General features: G+C 30.4%; 1 protein-coding gene across 8 annotated transcripts in view; it reads left to right on the top strand.

The window, feature by feature from the left end:
* Positions 1 to 23071, top strand: part of Mi-2 (chromodomain-helicase-DNA-binding protein Mi-2 homolog) — a 142939-nt gene that overhangs the window by 20941 nt on the left and 98927 nt on the right. For 3 of the 8 annotated variants that reach the window (XM_035374837.2, XM_035374835.2, XM_035374838.2), the window contains exons 3-9: positions 2692 to 2793; positions 2928 to 3213; positions 3299 to 3405; positions 6929 to 7111; positions 10637 to 10780; positions 20841 to 21017; positions 21957 to 22013. In XM_035374837.2, the coding sequence (XP_035230728.1) occupies positions 2692 to 2793; positions 2928 to 3213; positions 3299 to 3405; positions 6929 to 7111; positions 10637 to 10780; positions 20841 to 21017; positions 21957 to 22013 (1056 nt within the window). The remainder of the gene's footprint in view (positions 1 to 2691; positions 2794 to 2927; positions 3214 to 3298; positions 3406 to 6928; positions 7112 to 10636; positions 10781 to 20840; positions 21018 to 21956; positions 22014 to 23071) is intronic. The other 5 variants (XM_035374840.2, XM_035374839.2, XM_035374836.2 and 2 more) reach the window with 4 other exon arrangements.

Below are 23071 nucleotides of genomic sequence, written 5' to 3'. Positions count from 1 at the left end.
AGAATCGTTGTTTTACAGTTTTGCACAGAAAGATTTGCTTGAGGTAATGAGGCTGATTGAACAAGTATATCTGCATGGAATCTTAGTGTGGCTTAGGCTGCATTGGAGAGGAATCTCCTTTCCCTTATTCGCAAACTAACTAATGATTTCCTTTTAATATGGTTCAGCTGTTGAAGACATATAATTTATATTCAGCAGCACTTTTATGGCGGCCTGGAAATCAATCACCTTCTTTTCCAGCCTTGTATTTAAGGCCTCAGAAACAAAGAGAACTGATTAAAATTATCACAAAAAAAAAAAAAAAAAAAAAAAAAAAACTCATACAACCTCTTTTTGTGAACGTATAACAGAAAGTTCCATCATCTACATTTACATGTATTAGCATCTGTAGATTCATCAGCATAAGTGTAAAGCCATATACAAAAGATTTTGATTCTGTTTCAGAATAAATTTCCTTTTACATGGTAGAACAAGCTCAAAATCTGCCTGGGCAACTTTTAAAAGATTCAGAACTAGTGTGTTGATAAACAAACTTACTGTAATATCATTTGTAAAATATGAACAAATGAACATCTTCACAGTAGTTTTTAGTTATTCCAATAATGAAATATCTTCTGAACAGTTTTTCTGTTAAAGCTATCCAATGTTCAAGATGTGGAATACTGGCTTATTAAATCTGCATAAATTTTGCTGCTTTTGTAATTAAATTAAGAGTGGTATTGTATATATGTAGCGTGTTTTTTAAGCAAGGGCTGTTTTGTTGTATATACTAATAGGTGGTACGCCCGCCGCAACGAGTGCTTGAGTCGTGTCCCATCATTCCTTGGAAGCAACTGTGTAGGTAACCTGTACGGTTTATTCTGTGCCTTTAAAATGTTCAAAATTATTGTATAGTCTATCCCCTGCGAGGTTCAGTCAGTGATACATTTTTTGTTGGGAAGAAACCTGTCTATTGCAGACATTCACCATCATTATTTGTGAAGTTTACGAAGTTACTGCCATAAGTGAAGGCAGAGTGTGTAAGTGGATCGAAGACTTCAAAGCTGGCCGTGACAATATCCATGGTGAGTCCCCGCTTCTGTTTTCCACCTGTGATCAGAGATGATATGGTGGCTTCAGTTGAAGCAGAAGTTCTTGAGAACAGATGCTTCACCACTAGCACTCTTTCAAATGAATTTCCTGAAGTGTCTAGGTCAGCACTGTACAAGATTGTTTCTGAAAAGTTAAGGCTTAAGAAACTGCTCCCGTTGGTTCTCTAAACTCCTAACGAAGGACCACCAAAGCAAAAGATCTGAGTGTTCGCTCAATTTTTTTACTCCAGACAAATCCTGAAATGTCTAGGTGACTGTACAAGATTACTTCTGAAAAGTTAAGGTTTAAAAAACCATGCTCCCATACTTCTGAAAAGTTAAGGTTTAAGAAACTGTGCTCCCATTGGGTCCCTAAACTCCTAACAGATGACAAAAAAAAAAAAAAAAAAAAAAAAAAAAAAAAAAAAAGATTTGATTTTTTGCTGAATTTTTGACTCATTATAACGAAGAAAGTGATGCCATGTTTAGTCTAATCATAACAGGAGACGAAACAGGGGTTTCAGAACATGGAATGGAGACACACGCACACTTTTCTGTAAGAGTCAGGGCTAAACAGACTCTATCCCTGTGCAAGATCATGGCGTCCACATTTTAGGATAGGCAAGGTGTTTTGTTAGTCGACTTCATGTAACGCGGAACCACCATAAATGGAGTAGCCTACAGCCAAACCCTGAAAAAGCTAAGCTGAGTGATTCAAAACAAAAGACATAGCATGCTGACAGAGGGAATTTTGCGATTCCATGAAAATGCAAGGCCTCAGACCTGAGCTGTATTGGACTCTTTTGGCTGGGAAGTTTTGAACCACCCCCTACAGCACAGACCTAAACGCTGAGCGATTTTCATCTTTTGCGCTATCTTAAACATCATCTCGCCATCAACCACTACAACAATGATGACAGCATGTAAACGGCCATGACCTCTTGGTTATCGGAGCAGGTGACAAGTTTCTATGAAGAGGGTATTCAAAATCTAGTTCTAAGGTATGATAAGTGTTAAAACAAACTTGGCAACTATGTTGAAAAACAAAGAAACATGTGTAGAATCTGAAAATAAATTTGGTTTTGAAATGTTTATTTCGTTTGGATTATATTTTCAAATGGCCCTTTCTTAAAAAACATTCCTCATAATAGAGTTCAGGTAAAAGTATTGTTAGAAGCTCGAACAGTTTGGAAGTTATGCTAGTGTAAAATAATATGCTTTTGAAAGAAACATTTTTTCCCTCCCAAAATTAGAGGTTTCTGAATTAATGTCTTAAACTACAGTTAAATTTTGCCATTTATTAATAAAGTAATTATATTTATACATAGTTTACTAAAGAGTATCCACTGATCTACTTTTTATCAGAATTCTGAATATATGATATATCTAATGCAAAATAAGTATTAATTTGTACTCAAAAGTGATTTAATTTATATGTAACATTTGTATGGATTTACTTTGCAATGTAATAAAATTCTCTCTCTGCATATAATAATTTTTAGTGGTATGAGTGTGTGAATGATTCAAGGTGAATATTTATGAAATAATTGTAGTATTTCTTTATAATTTCTGTTTAATTAATTAAAGGAATTTTAAACCTTTAAAATAAATTTCGTTTCAGGACAGTGATAGTAAATCTGGTGGTGGTGCCTCTGATAATGATAGTGATTTTGTCGCAGAAAGTAGGAAGCCCAAAAAACCCAAAGTAGAAAAGGTAGTGAATGTATGTTTTTTTTTTTTTTTTTGTCTTTTCCTCCCAAAATATTTATAACTTGGAGTAAAATTTTATGCTAAAATTTCAATACAAGTCACTGTTACTTAATTTTTCTCTCTTTTTTCCCCTCCACCTTCTTTTAGACATTTCAAGCTCAAAAAAGTTCATCTGAAATTTGTACAGAATTTGGTTTAGAAGATGTGGTGCTCGATTATACAGATGAAGATTATCAGACATTAACAAATTACAAACTGTTTTCACAACATATACGACCAATTATTGCTAAAGCTAATCCTAAAATTGCTATATCAAAAATGGTCACTCTCATATCTGCAAAATGGCGTGAGTTCCTAGAGAATAATCCAAACCGGGAAGCTATTTTGGATGAAGAGGACAGGGTGGTTATCCCTAAGCCAAAACCTAAAGAAGGTATGAAATATAATGTTTTGAAAATTAGTTATAAATTTTATCCCTAATTAATGCATGACATAAATTTTAACATGAAATGTTGCAGATTTTGAGAAGACATACCCCAAGCCCAAAAAATCAAAAAGCCGGAAATCTGTTCCTATGTTGAAAATCAAGATCGGGGGTTTTGGTAAAAGAAAGAGGCACAGCTCAGTAAGTTTAATTATTGTTGCTCAAAATAACTTATTTATGCTGTGTTCTTTGATTGTTAATTGTAAATGTGGATAAATGCATATAATAGGTTATCTCATGTTGCTACTCAAAAGTTATTGTACTTAGTGTATTTACTTAATATTTGGTAGTACTTAATATATGATACTCTGTTGAAGTTCTCCAGGAGAAAGATCTAAAAAGAGAATAGAAGAGAAGAAAGCACTTCTGCTTTCGAAGAAAACATGAGGCTAACACTAAGAAAGTGCTTACGATAGGGTGATGGTATCTTTTGGTGAGAAAATGGATGCGTAGCTGCATAGAGAAGAGTAGAGCCGGAAAGGCATCTGCGGGTGTCTGGGTGATGGCCATGTATCATTCACATTGCTTTATCATCCGTTGAAGTAGGATCAATTCATTTTCCTCCATGTCAAACATTTCCTATAGGGAGAGAACTAACTTCAGTTTTTATGTAGGAGATTTCACTGTCCTCAATTTTGAGGCTAATTCTACAAATTTTGTAGAATGTTCCTTTAAGTCTTTCTGAGTGAAAATGTCCATCACTTGCTTTGTAGAGAGTTCTTTCTACAGTGGTGCAAGTGGAGCTATAGGTTGCATTTTCCTGTTCTTAGGAACAGTGCATGTGATAATGTCAGTCTTGTTATGAGTTGGCATAGAAGATGCAGTGTGCTGGGTTTTACATCTGACACAAGCTAGTTTCTAAACTTTAGGGAGCTGACATATCAGGTGCTTTGCACAGTTTTTGAGATACCCAGGCCTTGTTATTACAAAACATTAGTCCATGTCACTGTCATCTAAAGCACATCATAAGGCAATTACTTTGTGTGTAAAGCCCTTCTTCACTTGTAGTTGCAAAATACACTTGAAAGAATGAATACTTTTATCTGCATCCTTTTGATTCTGTGTCATCAGGGAGACCTGATGCCGTCTTCATGGGAAAATTGTATTTAGCTTCTGAAAGTGCTAAACTTCATCAGACAAGCTAAAGTTTTGTCACACATTGCACTTGAGTTGAAGAAGAAAATTGCAGTGTTTTCTCTGGATAGTTATCTCATATAATTCTGGACCTTTCATGTCATCTTTGGTTGTGGGCAAATGATTGGCAGCAGACTCTTTTTACCTTTACTTTCAGCAGTCAAGTTATTTGGAACAACTTCACGTGTTCTAGTTCCTTTGAAAAATTTTCGCCGTGCGAGTCTTTATTTTGATTAAAATAAAGTTCTCCTATGATTTCCACTTCAAATTTATTTGAAGTGGAAATCATAGGAGAACTTTCTGGGAGGGTGTTTGCTTGGCTAGGTTTTTAAAGGAAGCCCAGAATTTTTAATTCCCCCTTTTTTGTCTGATTCGGTGAGCATTCATCTGAATCTTTCTTTGAAGGGGCACCTGAAGCAACAAGTTTCTTAGGTTTTGTACTTCTTTTCACTTATTTGGAATTAGAATCAGTGGTAGTAAGGCCCTTAACTGTTTAATTGGCAAATGGTAAAAACACACCTTGTTTCTGAGCAACCATGTCAAATAAAGGGTTAAAGAAATGAGGGGCTAGCTAGCTGAGTAAATAACCAATTATTTTCTTTATGATTGATTGTACAATCAGCTGTGTTTAGTCTGACAGATTTACTTTTGTCATTGCAACAAATACATGTTATTATTTAGCAACTAAAAGTGAAAAATAAAATATGAATTGTCTTTTTTTCTTTCTTTCAGATTTGCTAAACTATATTTGCATAATTTTTGGTACATTATTCTGTTTTTTAGTGTTTACTGGCAGTATTGATATTAACTCGGATATGGATTTAGCCCAAAGGAGCGTTAGCTCAGAAGGACTGTTAATTTCGTTTCGGCATTTTACGTTGATTCACTGTAAATGTCCGTATCACTTTTCAAACTGTTACCACCAAATATCACCTGGTGTTATATTTAAAGAAATTAAGTAATGAAGAATCTGCATAAATGTATGTTTCTCGCATTGTGATAAAACAACTGTACCTAGACCCATGAAATTTTGAATACTGTAATCCTTCTCTGAATATGGGCATCTGGAAGTCCAAATTTGGAATTTGTTTTATTATTTATTTCATATTTTGTAACATTTAATGAATCTTTGATTAAAAAAACTCAGCGATTTCAAAGTGAGCAATGGCAACAATTATTAGCAGCTACTGTGTATTGGAAATTCTAATGATATGCTCATTTAAAAATTATTTTACGATATTTCTGTTGAATTGAAGCCCCTTTGGGTGTAATATAAAATCTGAAAGCTTTCAGAATTTTAAGTTTTTTTAATTTTGTTTTATGGAAGAATTTGATAAAGAACATGAATGTCGTTCTATTGCAGTTCATCATGTATTTTATTTCTATGATAAAGTTTCTTTTTCTGTCTGCCTATATAGCAACCCCTAATGAGTCTTTTCCCAAGGACTTTTGAAAAGATCAGGAAAGGAATTTAATGACTATAATACATTAAGACAGAGGATAGAATCATAAGAATAGAATCTTAATTTTAATTATCATAAGACGGAGGATAGACTGGACAGACTAAACATAATGAATATGAAAGCATATTGTACAAATTATTAATACTTGTACTTCTAGGCAAGACAATTCCATTTAATGTTTTCATTACAAATTACAATTTCATTTACTTGAAGAAGGATTTACTTTTCAAAAATAAAAAAAAAAGATAAAAATTTGGAAGAGTTGAAGATTATATACGAGTTGTGTACCATACAACATTTAGAAATTTCTGTTATAAATTGCAGAATGTTGCAAATGTTCGTTTAAGTTAGTAATTAGATATATTGTGAATTAAATGCATTTTTATTTTATTCAGATACACAGTTAAGAAAGTAAAATAAGTACATTAAGAACTGTTTTTAAATCGTGTAGTTGGTAGTAGTGGTATTCAACAGAAGATTAAATTTGAAAGATAAGTAACATTACCGAAAGGCAACACACTGCTTTTAAATCGTTTTTCAGGATTCGAAAAGTGCCATGGCAGTCAACGTGTTAAGTTTACATAAATCATAAAAATTAAAAATCCATGCTTTGAAGTGCACAACTGTATTTAAAAAACCAATTAACTTTATATATTGCCGTCTTTTCACAGCATGACAAACACACATACAGATTCTTCAATTTTTAGTAATAGATTACTTAAAGTGTTAATGAATGTATAATAAAAAAAGGGCAAACGGTAATTGGTGTTACTAACATTGATCATAAATTTAGTTTCAGTATTGCTTTTAAAACTCTTTGGCATTATGCCTAAACATTTACCAACATTTACTTTTTTTTTTTTTTTTGTTGTTTTTATTATTATGTGAAAAGACGAAGATTTGATGGCAGCAATTTCATGCCTAAAATTAGCAAATAATTTGATGAGATATATAAGCATAAAGTACCAAATAAAAGTTTTAAGAATACTGTAATATGAAACCTTTAAAATAAATAGAAAAGTGAGTCTTTTAAACATGAAGGCTCATATAGAATTTAATTAATTTAGGAAGAAGATGAAAGTTACAGTGATAAAAGTGATGCTGATTTTGAAGCAGCATTAGAAGAAGCTCAAAATATGAGTCCTCCTCCTGCCAAAAAGAAAAGTAAAACAAAGAAAACCAAAAAGAAGAAGAAAACAAAAACCACTTCCAGCTTTCCTGGCTCAGAGGGTGAAAATGATGGATACGAAGTAAGTGACTGATGACTATTGCCATTTTTGTTCATTTTAAGCAGCAAATGTTTAAAATAGTAATTTGTTATTGATTCGGAGATATTATTTTTAGCTTAGTTTCTATTCTAGCTTAATTTTCAGATCCCTCAAAAGATATTAAGACTAGCACAGATTCCATAGACCGTATATAAGATAGTGAGGAACATCAAAACTAATGAGTAAAAAAGGAGCTCACCCGTTTCCTGCTGACGTTGCGTTAGCGCAACACCCGTTTTCCCTTCCTTCCCAACACAAATATAACTGATAAACGGTGACCTTGACTAAAAATAGATCACTTATAAAGATTGCGATTCGAAAAAAATACCCAGTCGAAAATTTTACTTAAATTTTGCTTAAAGTATGGGATTAATTATTTTTTCGGAAAAAATATCCAGTCAAAAATTTTACTTAAATTTTGCTTAAAGTATGAGATTAATTATTATAAACAAAATGATTGTTGAAGGCAAATATTTTTTTACAGAAATAAGCTTCATAATATTCCTTACACAAAATCATCTGCTGGTCCAAAGTATCTTAGGTAGTTATTTATATATGCATTTATTTTGACCATTGCGTCAACGCAACACCATCGGCTAATGGGTTAATAGGGCTCCACTTAAGAGCAAATATAACTGTTTGTGCAAAATCTAACTAGATTCAAGCTACCCTAACCATATGTGTAGCTTCTTGAAAAAAATTAATCTGTAATAACAGTTATGTATCACGTATAGGCATTTGAAAAGCTATGTGGATTTTTTATGATAAGTAAATGACTTGATGACAGCAACTTCATAGTGTACGATTGCTTTGCAATCCCACAATACACAAAGCATTACTTTTATGGATGCAGTTCCCATCTTGATGTTGCTAAAGGAGATTCTTTTGCTGTGCCCAGTGATATTTTACTTGTGGCATTATTTACCCAATAATGAACCGTTTTAATAAAGGAGCTCCTTTCTTTCTAGCAAAGAGTCATATGCTGAACTCAGCAGGTTTTTTCTGCTGCATTAAAGCATGAGGTATCCATACTTCATGGTAGCTTACATACCTAGTTCTCTTCAAATTATATCATGTACTGTATTTTTGGAATATTTAGTGGCTCTAATAGATTCTGAATTGCACAACATGAATTTTTAACAATAGCTTACTTTAAATAGGTCCGTGTTTACAGATAATGATTGTTCATAGTGGGTATTATCTTCTTGGCAAAAATTTTACAAACAGTCTGAATAGTAATTTAAAAGAGCATATATGACAAAAATGAACCTTTGTGTTCTCCATACTTATGGAATGTGAAAGAAATTACATTACATTATTGAATTACAGAATGCAAACAGAAAGGACTGTAGACATGATTTTAATCAAAATCACTTATCAGCAACAACAAAATAATTAGAAAAAAATGTACTGCCATCTGAAAAACCGTAAAACTTTGTGGATGACTCGGTATACGATGTTTAATGTATGGAATGTTGAAGCTTTGCTGAATTTGTGCAATCCATTGATTTTTTTTTTTTTTTTTTTTTAAGTGCAAACTGATTGCTGTCTATATTTGAAGAAGTGACGCCATATTTATGTAATTTTCTGATCTTTTCTATAGAGAAAACAGGTCACTGTGTACGTGAAGAGAATTGTTCTCCAGTGTATATGATGAAAACAGCAGTTCTCCTTATAGATAGGTTTTGCTTTAAAAAAAAAAAAAAAAAAAAAAAAAAAAAAAAAAAAGAGCACAAATTGGGTATTGTGCAGCTACTTATGACATGAAATAAACAGAATACCACGTTAGAAATTTTGGCACACATTTGAAACTGGTATCCTTAACAGAAAAGTACCAAAATCCTCCAAATGTTTTTTCAGGCCATTGGTAGGTATTTATGTACTTAACAATTTCAAGAAAGTAGCTATGAGTTTCTACACTCACAGTCGTAGAGAGGGAAAGAGGAATAATTGGTGAAATATATTTTATGTGTGTTTAGTGCAGTGGTGGGAACTTGAAGAATATATTTTATTTCAGAAGACTGTTAATATGCCGTGAGCTGTGTTCTAATAGAAATGAATTATATAATTTTACCAGTGTAAAAATTTCACAGTGTTGGAAAAAGTGAAATTTTAAAAATCGATTAGGTGCAATTTATGTTTTAAATTATGTGATTCTTCTTTTATGAAACAGATGTCACATTCTGCATTTAAAGGAAAAAATAGGCTGTAATTGAATACACCAAATGGTCATATGTTCCCTTATTTGTCGCAGAAAAGTAGAATTACAATGTTTAAGAAAAGGTAATCCAGCACATTTTCAAAGTAATTTGTTTTTGCTATTAAGAAAAGCTACCTTGTAAATTACATGACACTGAATGAAAAACAAAATTTTGTATGTACCCCCCCCCCAAAAAAAAATGATAAACCAAGGAAAATTGAGTCATCTGGAACATTAAAGCACTATAAATATATGACAAAATTTAATTGAATCACAAAAACACCATATCTTGCCAGAGGATGGAAAATTATTTTTAAAAAAATTTATGTAGGTGCTATTTGATAGGCTCCAAAGAAGTGAATTCCTGGCTGTTGAGAAAATTTTGAAGTGACATGAAGAAGTGAAAATTTGAATATATATATATATATATTGCTTCATCTTTTGTAACCACTCATTTAAAAATTCTTTACATTTCTTCAATCCATAACAGATTCCAAGTCAATTACAAATGCAGGTTTATTTGGGCCAGTCCCGAATATCTAGTAATCCTGCTTGTAAATTTATATTATATGGAAGCTGTGTGATAAAATGTAACCTTTTAGATGCTATAAATGTGTTAACATGCTCTGCATCACAATTCATGTGGTACCTCTTGCAGAAAATGCAGGTGTGTGTATGCTGTAGTTTGAACTTAATACATATAATTGCATCTGGTGATGATATCAAATCACCTACCTAATATTGTGGGGCTCTTAGTTGCTTATGGCATGTTTCTATATGATTTTGAACTTCAATGGAGATAGTTGTGTTAGAGATGTCATATTCAATATCAAATTTTACTTGTGTTCTTAGAAATACTATTCATTTTAGAGGTGGTTTTGACAAGGAAGTTTGGTGTATGTGGTGTATGAATGGTTAAAATGTATCCGAGTATCATTCTGTGGTACACAATGATAATTAGCTACAGTTTATTTTTATAACAAAACCTTTTAATAAACTGAAAATAAAAATGCTTTCATTTAAAAAGTTAATAAGATGGTGCAGTGCATTTCAGATCATCATTAATAGTGTAGGATAACTGAATATCTGAGCTGTGTTTTGGTAGTTTATGAATTAAAAGATGTATGTTTTGCTTATTGAGTACTGTAATGTATTTGCTGTTATAATGACAAAACATTACAAGAAAGAAAGGATAATTCATATTACTTTTATAAAATATTTTATTTTTTTAAATTACATAAATGAATGAAATCAGAATTTTTAACGTGTTATACTTCTATTTAAAGTTTTTTTTTTCTTTTTTGCAGACTGATCATCAAGATTATTGTGAAGTATGTCAACAAGGAGGTGAAATTATATTATGTGACACTTGTCCTAGAGCTTATCATTTAGTATGTTTAGATCCTGATCTTGAAGAACCTCCAGAAGGAAAATGGAGTTGTCCCCATTGTGTATGTATTATTTCTCTTATAGTGATTTTTTGAAGTTTTTATTAGGCTATTTTATAGAAATTTATGGAGAAAAGATTACTTCTGTAGATGTAGAGTCATTAAAGAGTAGTTCTGAATCTTTTTATAGTGAACTCATCCAGGAAATCATTAATACATGTTTGCACTATTAACAATATTAGTATTGCATTTGAGAATAAGGAAATCTTGTCATTCAGCATATAAAGCCATTGCTTGTCACTGCTATGAAATTCTGTCTTGCATCAAATTTAATTTTAATCATATAATTAAAATCTTAAAATAATTTTTGATTTAAATCATCATTTTATTCAGGTAATTTTTAAAAGAAGGAATCCCAGATTGTAATTAAAAATCTTGTGTGTAAGAAATAAAAAATTTTTATGTTTTCCAAAAGTAGTGAATGCAATTAAGATTTAGATACTGTATTTATTAGCTTAGTTCCCTCTTGTTTCCTTTCTAATCTTACCACCTGAAACTGGGGGGGAAAAAGTGCTGAGTATATACTATTACTGGAGAAATAGTTTAAATGATAAACATGGCACATTAAAAAAGCCAACTTGGAAGTACATTAATGTATTTCAAAGGACTTATCAATTTCAGCATTTTTTTTTTTTTTTTTTTTTACTTGCACAAAGTGCCTTTCTGTTTGTGTATACATTTTGCATTATCATAAGTCAGAAGTTTCTAAATCATATTGAACACAATTGGGGCGGAGATTCTGGAAGGGGAAAAAATATGTAAGTAAATACGATAAATCTTGTAGTAATCCGTAGTAACTCATTTTCTTGAAATATTATCACATATGTAGAATGTAGCTTCTTATCTTTTCAAATTGTTTGTTAAGTATTGTTCAGTATTTCTTTTGAATGTCATAGCTGCTGATTCTTCTGGTTTTTTAACACATCTCCCAAACTTTCAGTTTTTAATGAAAGTGTTTTTCAGCAATCAAATTAAATTGTACAGATAAAGTTTGCAGTTTAAATATCATTATTGAATAAATGAAGCTTAAATTTTGCAAATTTAATTCCCCCCATCCGTTGTGATATTCAGGATATTTTTTCCTAATTAAATTTTATTTTATTTGAATTGTCTTAATTATATTGTTGAAATCAGTAAAACTTGATATGAAGCTTGAACCAAATGATTAATATTTTAATTGAACCAAATTAATTACATTAATGTGTTTGTTTTTATGCCAATTTTGGTTTATGTTTTACTTCAATATGTTTGTTTTATGCTAATATCAGTTTACGTTTTACATTAATATGTAATTTTTGTATTTATTTTCGTTTTACACATATATATAGAGAGAGAGTCATTAGGCCTGTTTCAGAATAGTAAACATGAAAAATATGCAATTCAAATAATTTTAACAACTTCCATATTTAAAAGTACTTTGGTAAATTAAAGCTTTATTTCCATATTCAGAATTTTCTCAATATGAAAGCTTAAAAAAATACAAAATGAAATTAGCCAAAGAACATTAATTTTAGATGTAACTAAATGTTAATATATTTTACATCAGAATCATATTGTAAATAGTTGAATAAACTGAATCATAAAATTATAAAGTAAATTTAAATCAGTTTTGATTTCTTTTAAAATGGTGGTGCTGCATAGTGCAAAAGCCTTCTCCACAAATTCCTGGTTTTGTTGGGTGAACCTCCAGATTTTTCATATTTTAAATTTGGCAGTTGTGGGAACAGATTCTTTAACCTAGAGAAGCATTTTCAAATGTGTCCAGTCATTGCCTGTAAATACTTTTCTTAGTTTTGAGAAATTACCATCTGAGTGGCATGGCTTTTTGGATCTGCTCATGAATATATGTATGAGGCTCCCCCCATAAAAAAAAAAGTTGCAAGTGAAACTTTGTTTGCTTTATTAACATATTGTAATAGGTAATATGAACAACAATGTTTATTGAATTTTTTAATTATTATAGAAACCATATTGGTTACTCACTGGAACTATATGTATTGATTTAATTGATACTGTAAAAAACAGTTCTAATCATTCGGGCAGAGTACTGAAATATGTCGGCATCAGGCTTTTGTACTGTATAAACCAGATCACAGGGATGTCCCATATATTTGGCATGTGCTGCTTCTTGTTGGCCAATCTCAGGTGGAGCAAAACATTTGTATTTTTTGGAACATGTTTTTAAATCTAAACTTTTTGGTCTGCGTTTTTCCCTTTTTGGAAATTCTATCAGTCCCTATGCTACAGAAATTCGAAAATTTTTTAAATCATAAGGATTGATTTTCACACCTCATAGAGAACAAGATGTAAGAATTTGTAATTCTTAGTTAAAAAAAAAAAATATACCAAAACATATGAAGCCACCAATGTTGAGAAAAAAACTTACTAGCTATTGCGCAAATGATATTGAAATTTTATTGCACAAAAAGCAAGGTTATGGCACTCTGCAAGTGGTATCATTCCAAGAAAATGCTGATATTGACAAAATGCAACATTTTGCTTAGAATATCTGCTATATACCAAAAGATGGCATCATGTGCTACCTATTAATGCATGTAGTTAAGCAAAAAAATAAACCAACTTATATTCTATAGAATTTTCAATAGGTTCTAGTATTAGACCATCAGGAGCTAATAAACTGCATTTATTAGCTAAACTTGTATATTTACTTTTTTAGTCTGTCTTATTAATTTCCATTCATTAAGATAACATTTACCTCATTAAAGATGATAAGAAAGCAAAATATTTTAACCCTTTGAAGGTCAGTGGTATATTAAATATACCAGAAAATTTGTGCCTCCTAAAAATGCTAATATTTTGTACCAAATGCTGTAATCTTGAGTTCTGCTGTTTTTTTATTGATACTAGATGACAGCATTACCCTATTATTGCTTAATATTTTGCAGCTATTAAATTAATGTATCTCGTTTAAAAGTCTTGATGGTGATGGTATGCTGGACTGATTGATAGCATGACTCCATATGGTAACTGGTGTTGGTTGTGTTTATTAAGATTGTGCACTATAAAATATGTTTAATATAAAGCTATGAGAATACATTACAGTACAAAACATTGTAAACACAGAACCGGTTATTATCATTTTTGTCGTTATGTGAAGATATTGTGCGAGATGTGATTATGTGAGATTTACTAGTGACAAGTCTGTCTACAGTTGAGAGTTTAAGAACATTCTCAGTTCTTGCCTCGTCTAAAACAGTTTGCAGACTGAATTAGTCATGCTTTAATTTCTCGGTTCTGTTTTACGTCCTGTGATTCATTATAGTTAAAATTATATAAGAGGAGCGGATCATTGGTCTGTCAGCCTCTCTGAAGTTGAGAGGTTTGATGATATCGCTAAAATTCCTTGACATTGGCTGTGAACGTATGATTCTTGTAATGTGAAGTGGAGCCGTAACAGAACGAATTGTTGCTTCTGTGATGTCAGAGCCTGTCGTCTTACACCTTGAACACTGTCACTAGTGGGTAATCGATCGCACACATGAATTTCTTATCTTTGTATTGTTGTTGGCAGTCTCATGTTTTAAAATTCAAAAATCATTTTGGAGTGGAGGGGGGGGGAATTGCAAATATAGGATGTTACACAGGCTGAACTTTATATATTATTGTTTGTTATTAATGCTATTATTTAGGAAAAAGGCTTCTACAGGTCTCAAAAGGTTATGAAGACCTTAAAAAGTTTAATAAAAGAAGCTGAAAATAGGAAAAGGTCTTCGAGGTGTATCAGATACCATTTAATGACTTTTCTTCCTGAACAAAATGATATATTATATCCTATATTTGCTAGAAATTAAAAAGGAGACTTTACTGTGTCCTTTTTAAAACTGAATAAAAAATGTGCTTGTAGGGGTGGGAATTTTGATGACTTGGGATCATAGCAAGATGCAAGCTCTCTTTATAGTATAAATATAATATTTTTATAAAGGTTAAATTGAAAGTTTTCGTTTTTCAGCTGAGTTACAATTCCTTATAACATGCTGTTACAGTTAGCATGATACAGCTTATACCTTCAGTGTTATTAAATTTTTTGCTAGAATAATAATATTGAATTTAAATGACTTTCAAAAGCTTCCCCACATATTTTGCATAAGTTTGTTCAACTGGGTGACATTATCAAAGTTTCTAAAAGGTAAATTTTATTTCTGAAATTTTCTACAGAAACTTCTACAGAAATTTTAGAAATTATTGGTTTTAAACCTAAATCCCCTTCTAAATATACAATATAAATATGCAAAAATAGATTTAAAAAATTAACAATGTGAGCAGCTACATGGAGAAAAATCTTAAATGGACAGTGGTATCAAATATATACATGTCTTCAAAATTCAGGATTTCACTCTAGATTTTTTTTTAAATCCTCAGTGTTATGTTTTTAGGGTTCATATATTACAATTCATGCAAAATATTACCCACAATTTAAATTCTTTTATATACCACCCCCTGAAAGGGTTATCACGATAAACTAATGTATACAAAATGATGAAAAATCTCATGACTGGATTAAGATGATTGTACCACTCGGGGTTAAACCTCTGAATCCTCTAGAAAATGAAGTGTGTAATTTTTGAAAGTGATCGTGCTTTGTCTTCATGAAATAGGATGCCTCAAAAATCCAGTTTCTATTCTTAATTCTTCATTTTATGCATTGGAGAATTTCTGACGAAACTTTTGAAGTCATTTTTTTTTTTTTTTTTTTTTATATGTATTATATTTTTCTCAATGCCTTGCTCTCTCTTTACCTTGATTGGGCAGTTTCAAAGGGGGATAACCTGTATAACAGGCAGACTTTTCTTTTGTGGATCATGTTAACAGATCCAAGGTTCTGAACCTGTTCTGTTGTTAAAAGTTGCTTTTGGAGTGTCCTTCATAAAACCTTTGAAGCATTCCTCTCCCATCTGGCACTAAGGTGTGTCTTTTGATCGTCAAGTGATGAGATAATGCAATAACTGCAGAAATCATCTGAGATCAAGTTTTTCATAAATTTGAGCATAAAATGCTTGATTGTCTTTTTTTTTTAATATTCATTACTGGCATGATATTTTTAATCATTTGAAATAATGGCTGGCTGGATAGAGTGATCTTCATTTTATAAGAAATTGCCCTCATCTTGAATTCATTGAACCATCTGTAAATTATGGTTTTAGATTTTCCAATAGTACCATACAAAAGACACATTCATCTAGTCCAGTTTAGAAGTTATAAAAAGTCATGCCACCTAAATGCTCAGGATTTTAAAACACTAGGCTTTAAAACTTTAAAATTGTCTGCTAGATCTGTGTTTCTCAACCTTTTTTTTTTTTTTTTTACTCGAGTCCCAATTGTTCTTTTATCACTGCTCCACATACCCCAACCCCCCTCCCTATCATGTATAATTAATAACATCTACAGGGTATAGGTACAGTAATGACATAATAGAGATATTTTTATTTTTTCCAGTTATGCAAAAATGATGTACAATACTAATTATAAACATTTAATTAAATTAAAAAATAAGAGTATATTTAATGGAAACCTTGAGGCTGTTGGCTGCACTTAGTAATTTAAAATCCAGATTGGAAGATGACAAATATGGGCTTAACTTCGACCTTACGCTGGAAAATCTGTACTTAGGACGAGATTTGCGCTCTCTGCTAATATAGTGCTTGTGAATGGTATCATAGTAGTGATTGTCTTGTTGAATAATTCAGAATATTTTTCTTTCAAGTCCGTTCAAAATGAGATGAGGGGTATTGTCACTTACTACATGACAGCAGCTTTTAATCTTTCTCTGTTGTTCAATCTATTAAGTTCCATGATCCTGTCTTTTTTGTGTATCCCCTGAAATCATGGCACATATCCTTAGGGCTATGCATATAGGTTGAAAAATGCTGTACTAGACAAAAAGTAATCTTGCCAACTAGGGGCTGATAATAATTTCATGTTTGCTTATGGCATTATTAAATGTTTTCTTTGCATGAAAACATCAGGTATTTTGGATTTCAGAGGATTCTTGGAGCTTTCAAAGTGTGCTATATTTAGTTTATATTGTTGAAAGCATTGTGTGATACATAACAGGAATTTGTCATAAAATATATTAATGCCATAATCGCAAGTTAAAATTATGGAAAGGGGGAGCAGTACAAAAAGCTAATCACCACAAAAAAGATTGTTGCTGAATGTGTGCAACTGATCCCTGAAGGCATTTTATGACAGTGCTATGAACCAAACAGCCAACCATTAATTTATAGCAGTGATTAGCTCTTAGTACCATAAATGTCAGGATCCCGAATGAATTTGACTTTTAACATTTGGTTGTAAGAGGCTAAATTCTGATGTTAGGTTTTACATAGTATGCTTTAAAATATATAATTAATTTAATATGTCAGTTTTTAAGGCAATATTATAATTAAACTTGTAACATTGAAAATAATAAATATATATGCTTGTATTAGTGAAGTAATTAAGGTTAATGGAGAGAAATTAATGAAAAACCATGATTTTTTGTGGTTTGCTATAAATGTAATGTTACTGTAATATTTATTTCTTTTTCTAATTGTCTGTCTTTTAGAGTGAAGCCGTATGCCACGGTTTGTTTTCTTTTTACATAAGCAGAATTTCTGTCTTGTTTGTAAAGAGCTAACTGTATGCAAAGAGTTATTTTGATATTATCTATTCAGTGGTTCAAAGCTGTGATTGTATTTGAATGGTAAAAATCCATAATTAAGAGTATGCAGGACTAAGTGTTACTGAAACATCAGGTGTAGCTAACACAATATCCTGTGCTACTGAAAAAAAGTATTTTTAAAATATGACCTGATGCACTATTAATTGTGGAAAAATTTAGGACTTCTTTATGTATGCTAAATTTGCACTTAGATTGTACTCATCAAGACTTCGATGATTCTGGATTTGGGAATTTTCTGGATTTCAGGTTATCAGTTTAAATGTAGTAAGATGACATGTGGAAATATAAAATCAGAAATCTGTTTATGAAAATATGAAGCATTTACAAACTTAAGGGAATCAAATATTTATTTACTAGTTTGTTTTATTAAACATCTCTTTAAATGTAAGTTAATTAAGTTGCTTCATTTTTTGTATTACTTTAATTTTTTATATAATTTCTTGTTCATTTAGAAAGTCCTGGAATTGTCAAGAATTTCTACTAAATTGTCAAATGATTTTTTTTTTCTTTCTCAGCAACCTCTGTCACCTTTTGGTAGCGATATTTTCTGGATTTGGAGGCATACTGCAGATTTCGCCGTATACTAGTTGATTTGTTATTGGGTTATTATCATTGCATTGGAATACTTCTGTTATATCATCTTTATTTATTACCACTTCTCCAGATTTCTTCATTCTTTCAATTCCATTAATTAGAAAGTTTTATTTTTTCCCTGCAACATCCAAAAATCTTCAAATTCATCATTAAGCTTAGTGAACAGTCATGGTACGCTATTGGAGATATATAATTAGATTAGAACTGAAGACATGTTGTTCCAATAAAATTTGTCTTGCTCCTCTTGCATTCTGATGAAGTTAAGCATGTATTATATTAGTTTTGCTGTTTATTATACTTCTGTCTATTTCCTGCATATGCTAAAGGCTTTTTTTGAGTCCTGATGAAATAAATTCTTGTGTATATTTAAGGTGGTACTTTTCCATTATGCACCTGGTGTGCATTTTGATGCCCCCTTATTTTTAAAGAATTTCTAGTTATAAGAACAGTTTATAGATGGCAAACACACACACTTCGTGGCAGGTGATGGCCAGACTGAAAAGTGCCTTAAGACTTATCAGAACAGCAACTCATTTATTTTTAATTCAAACAACACTAAATGGCTATGAATGTCATTTGCAAAATCCATTTTTAGAAATTTCTGTTAAATTTCTCATCAATGCACTTACTACTTCTCATCATGGTTGGCTGAAGTATGTAATCGTTAAGCATAATGTCAGCTTAAAAGGTTACCATACTGCTTGGTATTCAAATATTAATGTTTAAAACAAAAATTATTTTAGACATTGCTGTGTAAGTAATTTCTCAGTTTGCTTGTGAGTTAATGGTCATGTGGTGATGAAAGCAAAAAATAAAATAGATTCTGTAGTAAAATGAGCTATAAATTTTGATTGAATATTTTAGTTTGAGATGTATGCCAAGCAATAAGGTTATAGAGCCAAATTATGGATTAATGCTAATTAATGTTTGTTTTTTTTACATGGGGTTATTTTATTTAGTACCAAAAGTGAAATTAAGAATTAGGATCCTCCACACATTTTATTAGGAAAAACTGTTAATTGTACATGCTATTTAAGTACATGCTGTTAAGTATATGCTAGAATCTAATTCTTACTTGCTTTTCACAAAAAATTTCTTTGTAAAAAATTTGGTGGTTGGGAGGTCTGGATATTAGATCATTCCGGAAATTGGACATCTGGATTTTGGTCTTTGTACTGTATTAACAATAATTTAGTAGTATGAGTATTATATAATGTAAATGTAAGCTTTTGATAGTTAGAATGTTATATTGTGAATATATGCATGTATGTATTTTACAAAATAAAAAAAAAAAATTACAAGAGAATATATATATATATTCTTTAGTAAAAATATATATATATATAGTTAAAAATATATATATATATAGTTACTAGAGAATATATATATATATATATATATATATATATATATATATATATAGTGTTAATGAATCTTGGCTTTTTTTTTTTTTTTTTTATTTGAGTCACCAGGAAAGATTAAATACATATTTAACAAGATGTTAAGTTTTTGTGCCGGTTTTAATAATATTATTATAATTAAAACCTACTCAACCAATTAGGATTGACTTCCACTATAATTTTTATGAAAAAGTTGTTCAAGAGGCGAATTTAAATTTATAAAAGGGAGAATTTTTTGTTTTGTGCTTTGTTTTGGTGGGGGCAATTAGGATTTGTTTTATGCCTTTTTAATGCATCTTTCTAAATAGAAAGGGATGTATAATTTTTAACTATCTTTATTTCTTCTTTATATAAAGCAGCGTAATTTTTTTCCTGAGAAATAGATTGTGTGCAGTTAAAAAATGTAATAATATATTTCTTAAGGCAGTTAATTTCTGAAATTTATACATTATATTAAATTTCTTTTGCATTTGAAGCTTCAGATAGAATTTGAAATCAGAAATATTTCAATTTTTTGGTGAATGTATTTTGGTTGTGCCTTAATGATTTTTTTAAAATTTTAATGCAATAATTATTGTAATTTTTTATATATTTCATGCTGTAATTTTTGCCTCAGATTATAACTTAATTTTGCAAGATATGCTTGGTAAAACATTAAATGATTAAAATTAATTAATTAGCTAATAAAGTTGTGAAATATGATTTAATGATATAAATCTACTTAATAAATTTTATTAATTGCAAAATGTTCTTTATGAATCATTTGGTCATATTTTAACATTTACCTTGAAAATGCTTGTTGTATATACATCTTTTTGCAAACAATTCTAAATAAGCACGACCAGCTGCAATATAATTGTTTTTCTTCAGTTATTTAACTAGACAAATAATTTCTGTGCATTTTTAGTCTTTTATATCTCCTTCCCTTTATAGTTCATCTTGCCCCTTTTCATTTTAACTTCTTTAGCAATCTTCTGTCTTATCCAGATTCTGCCTTTAATAGCCAAGTAAGCTCTTTTATATTCTTTGTCCAAGATATTTTCATACTAGGTGGCTTTGTGTGATAATCAGGTTGGCTGTATGAAGCATCCTGAGAGGTGAGCAGTTTTTTCATTAAGATATATTTTGAATGAGTATGGAGGCAGCATAGCAACTCTCCTTTCCATAGCTCAGAAGAAATATTATTGCTCTTTAATTACTTTCGACTTATTGACTCACCATTTATTTAAAATTTTGCAGATCTTGGCATACTTCCTCCCCTATAAAAAAGTCTTACCAAATGGTGATTTGTCATACTGTATTCACATATTTCAGTTACTCTTAAGAAAAATGAGATTTAAAGAGGCTAAAGTTACTTACCTCCATCTTCAAAATTAATATTTTTCAGGAAGGGGAAGGTATTCAAGAGCAAGAAGAAGATGAGCATATGGAATTCTGTCGCGTATGTAAAGATGGAGGAGAGCTGCTATGTTGCGATAGTTGTCCTTCTGCTTATCACACACACTGCCTCAATCCCCCACTAAAAAATATACCAGATGGAGAGTGGCACTGCCCACGATGCTCGGTAAGACATTGGTTTTGTTTTTTTAAGTCTTCTAATGTTCGTTCCCCAGTGCAAATGGAAGAGTCATTAGTTTTCCCAGGCCTTGAGTATTTTGAAGTGTTTTGGAATGTCTGTTAATAATTACACTAAATTCATTTAAGGTGGTAACTTGCTTTGAAAGTTATTTAAAGGCATCTTTTCAGTATCATTAAATGGCATTCAGTGTTCATAACCATTTTTATAAATTCGATAAAATTCATTAGACTGGTGAAGTTATTAATATCTTCCATGTACATTACTTATATTTTCTATTAGAATTTTTTTTATTCTCTCTGCTGTTTTTTTTTTTTTTTTGTTGTTGTTGTCTATTTATTGATTTATTTCTTATTTCATTTCACATTTTATTTGTAATTTGCTTGCTCTCTTTGTACTTTAAATATTTTTTTAAAACTACAAATTTTGATATTGATAAAATTTACTGTTATGTGTACTTATTATTGATTTATTTTTAGTTATTGTTATGGTTAGATTTTTAATTTTTTTTTTATTTCGTATTATTATTTATTTATTTATTTTTGGCCTTGCACTGCATTTAAATCAAACAAATTGTGTTGTAGCAGGCTTTCATTACAGTTTTTGTTCACTTAATCTTTCTCAAAGCACATTAACTTTTTAATGAATTTTTGACTTAACATTGCCTTGCTTAAAAAAAAAAAAAAAAAAAAAAAAAAAAAAAGTCAAAGTGTCTGTTATCAACTATTGGATGATTCCAAATGATTGATAATTACCAAATTTCACACGAAGAAATTTCTTCATGACCTCGTAGCTGCAAAAATATTAAGTACTGTTTTGAGGATCGTTTTTTCAGTTATCTGAGGCAAGAAGAAATGGCATTGTAAAAATATTAATGTATATAAATTTGTGAAAAATAATTTATAGTAATTAAATCTGACTTTTAAGGAAGGGGCTGTAGCGAAAGAAGTAGCTATCAAAAAGAAATTAGAAGATGAAGTAAAGGTATGTGTTTGAATTAGTATATGGAACATTGATAGGTATAGGGTTATAAATTTCATCTTTATCTTATTCTTTAAAAATTTATCTTTTTGCCTCATAAATATATTTAAAGAGAATTCTGGTTCTGGGTTTAATTTTTTTTTTTTTTAAACAAAATTGCATGGTATGTCTTGAATCTTAGACTATCTGTATTATAACTTGAACTGTATTCTGTATATTTTTCTTTTTATTAAAAAAGTACTGTTTTTCTGAGGTAATCTAAAATTTAGTTTTTGCATTTTACAATATTCTATCTTACTGATTTCAAATTTTCTGTGTGCATCATTAATTAAATATTTATATGAAATATATTAATTCAAGCTGAGTGTAATCTTTATTTGGTGTTTAATGAATATCTCCTTTCGCACAGTAAGATATTTGATTAAAAAAGCTTTTATTATTATATTTTTTGATGTCATATTTCATTCTTTGAAATTAATTTTGGTTAAATTTAATTCTTGTTGTAATAATGTATAGGAAAAGAATGATAGAATAATTTAAAAGTAGTTTTGTTTATCATTTTCTCTGTAGTGTAGCACTGCTTTGTTTTCTCTAATACATTTTGAAAAATTATGAGCAAAATAATCAGAAGACTAAAATTCTACCTGAACCTGAAGTCTGTGTTACAATTTCAGATGTAAACATAAAATTTATAGTTAGTAAATCACAAACAAAGCTCTTCCAAATCTTTCTAATCTAAAACCAGAAGTGGATGGCAAATGATATAATGATGAAAGGAAACAGTTATAATAGAAAATATGTTTCATACCTTTGTTGCTTCTGCAGAAGAAAAATATGTATGAAGAAGCTGACTCAGTTAAAACACTGATGTTTCAACCTAGTACAAATGCAGTAGTTCTCTTTTTGATTTGAAATAATACTTTTTGTGGTATCAAAATGCCGAATTCTAAACATTTCCCTGTGAGTGACAGTGTGTGTGGAAGGGGAACATTGAATTGATGATTATAGAAAAGGGTAAAATACAATTGGAAAGCTGCTTTTTTTTTTTTTTTTTTTTTTTT

This window comes from Stegodyphus dumicola, chromosome 12, assembly GCF_044657685.1.
Source record: "Stegodyphus dumicola isolate Sdum_Otavi_A_Nest chromosome 12, ASM4465768v1".
Lineage (NCBI taxonomy): Eukaryota > Metazoa > Arthropoda > Arachnida > Araneae > Eresidae > Stegodyphus > Stegodyphus dumicola.
The sequence above is the reverse complement of the archived record's forward strand: the minus strand, read 5'-3'. Positions and strand labels throughout refer to the sequence as shown.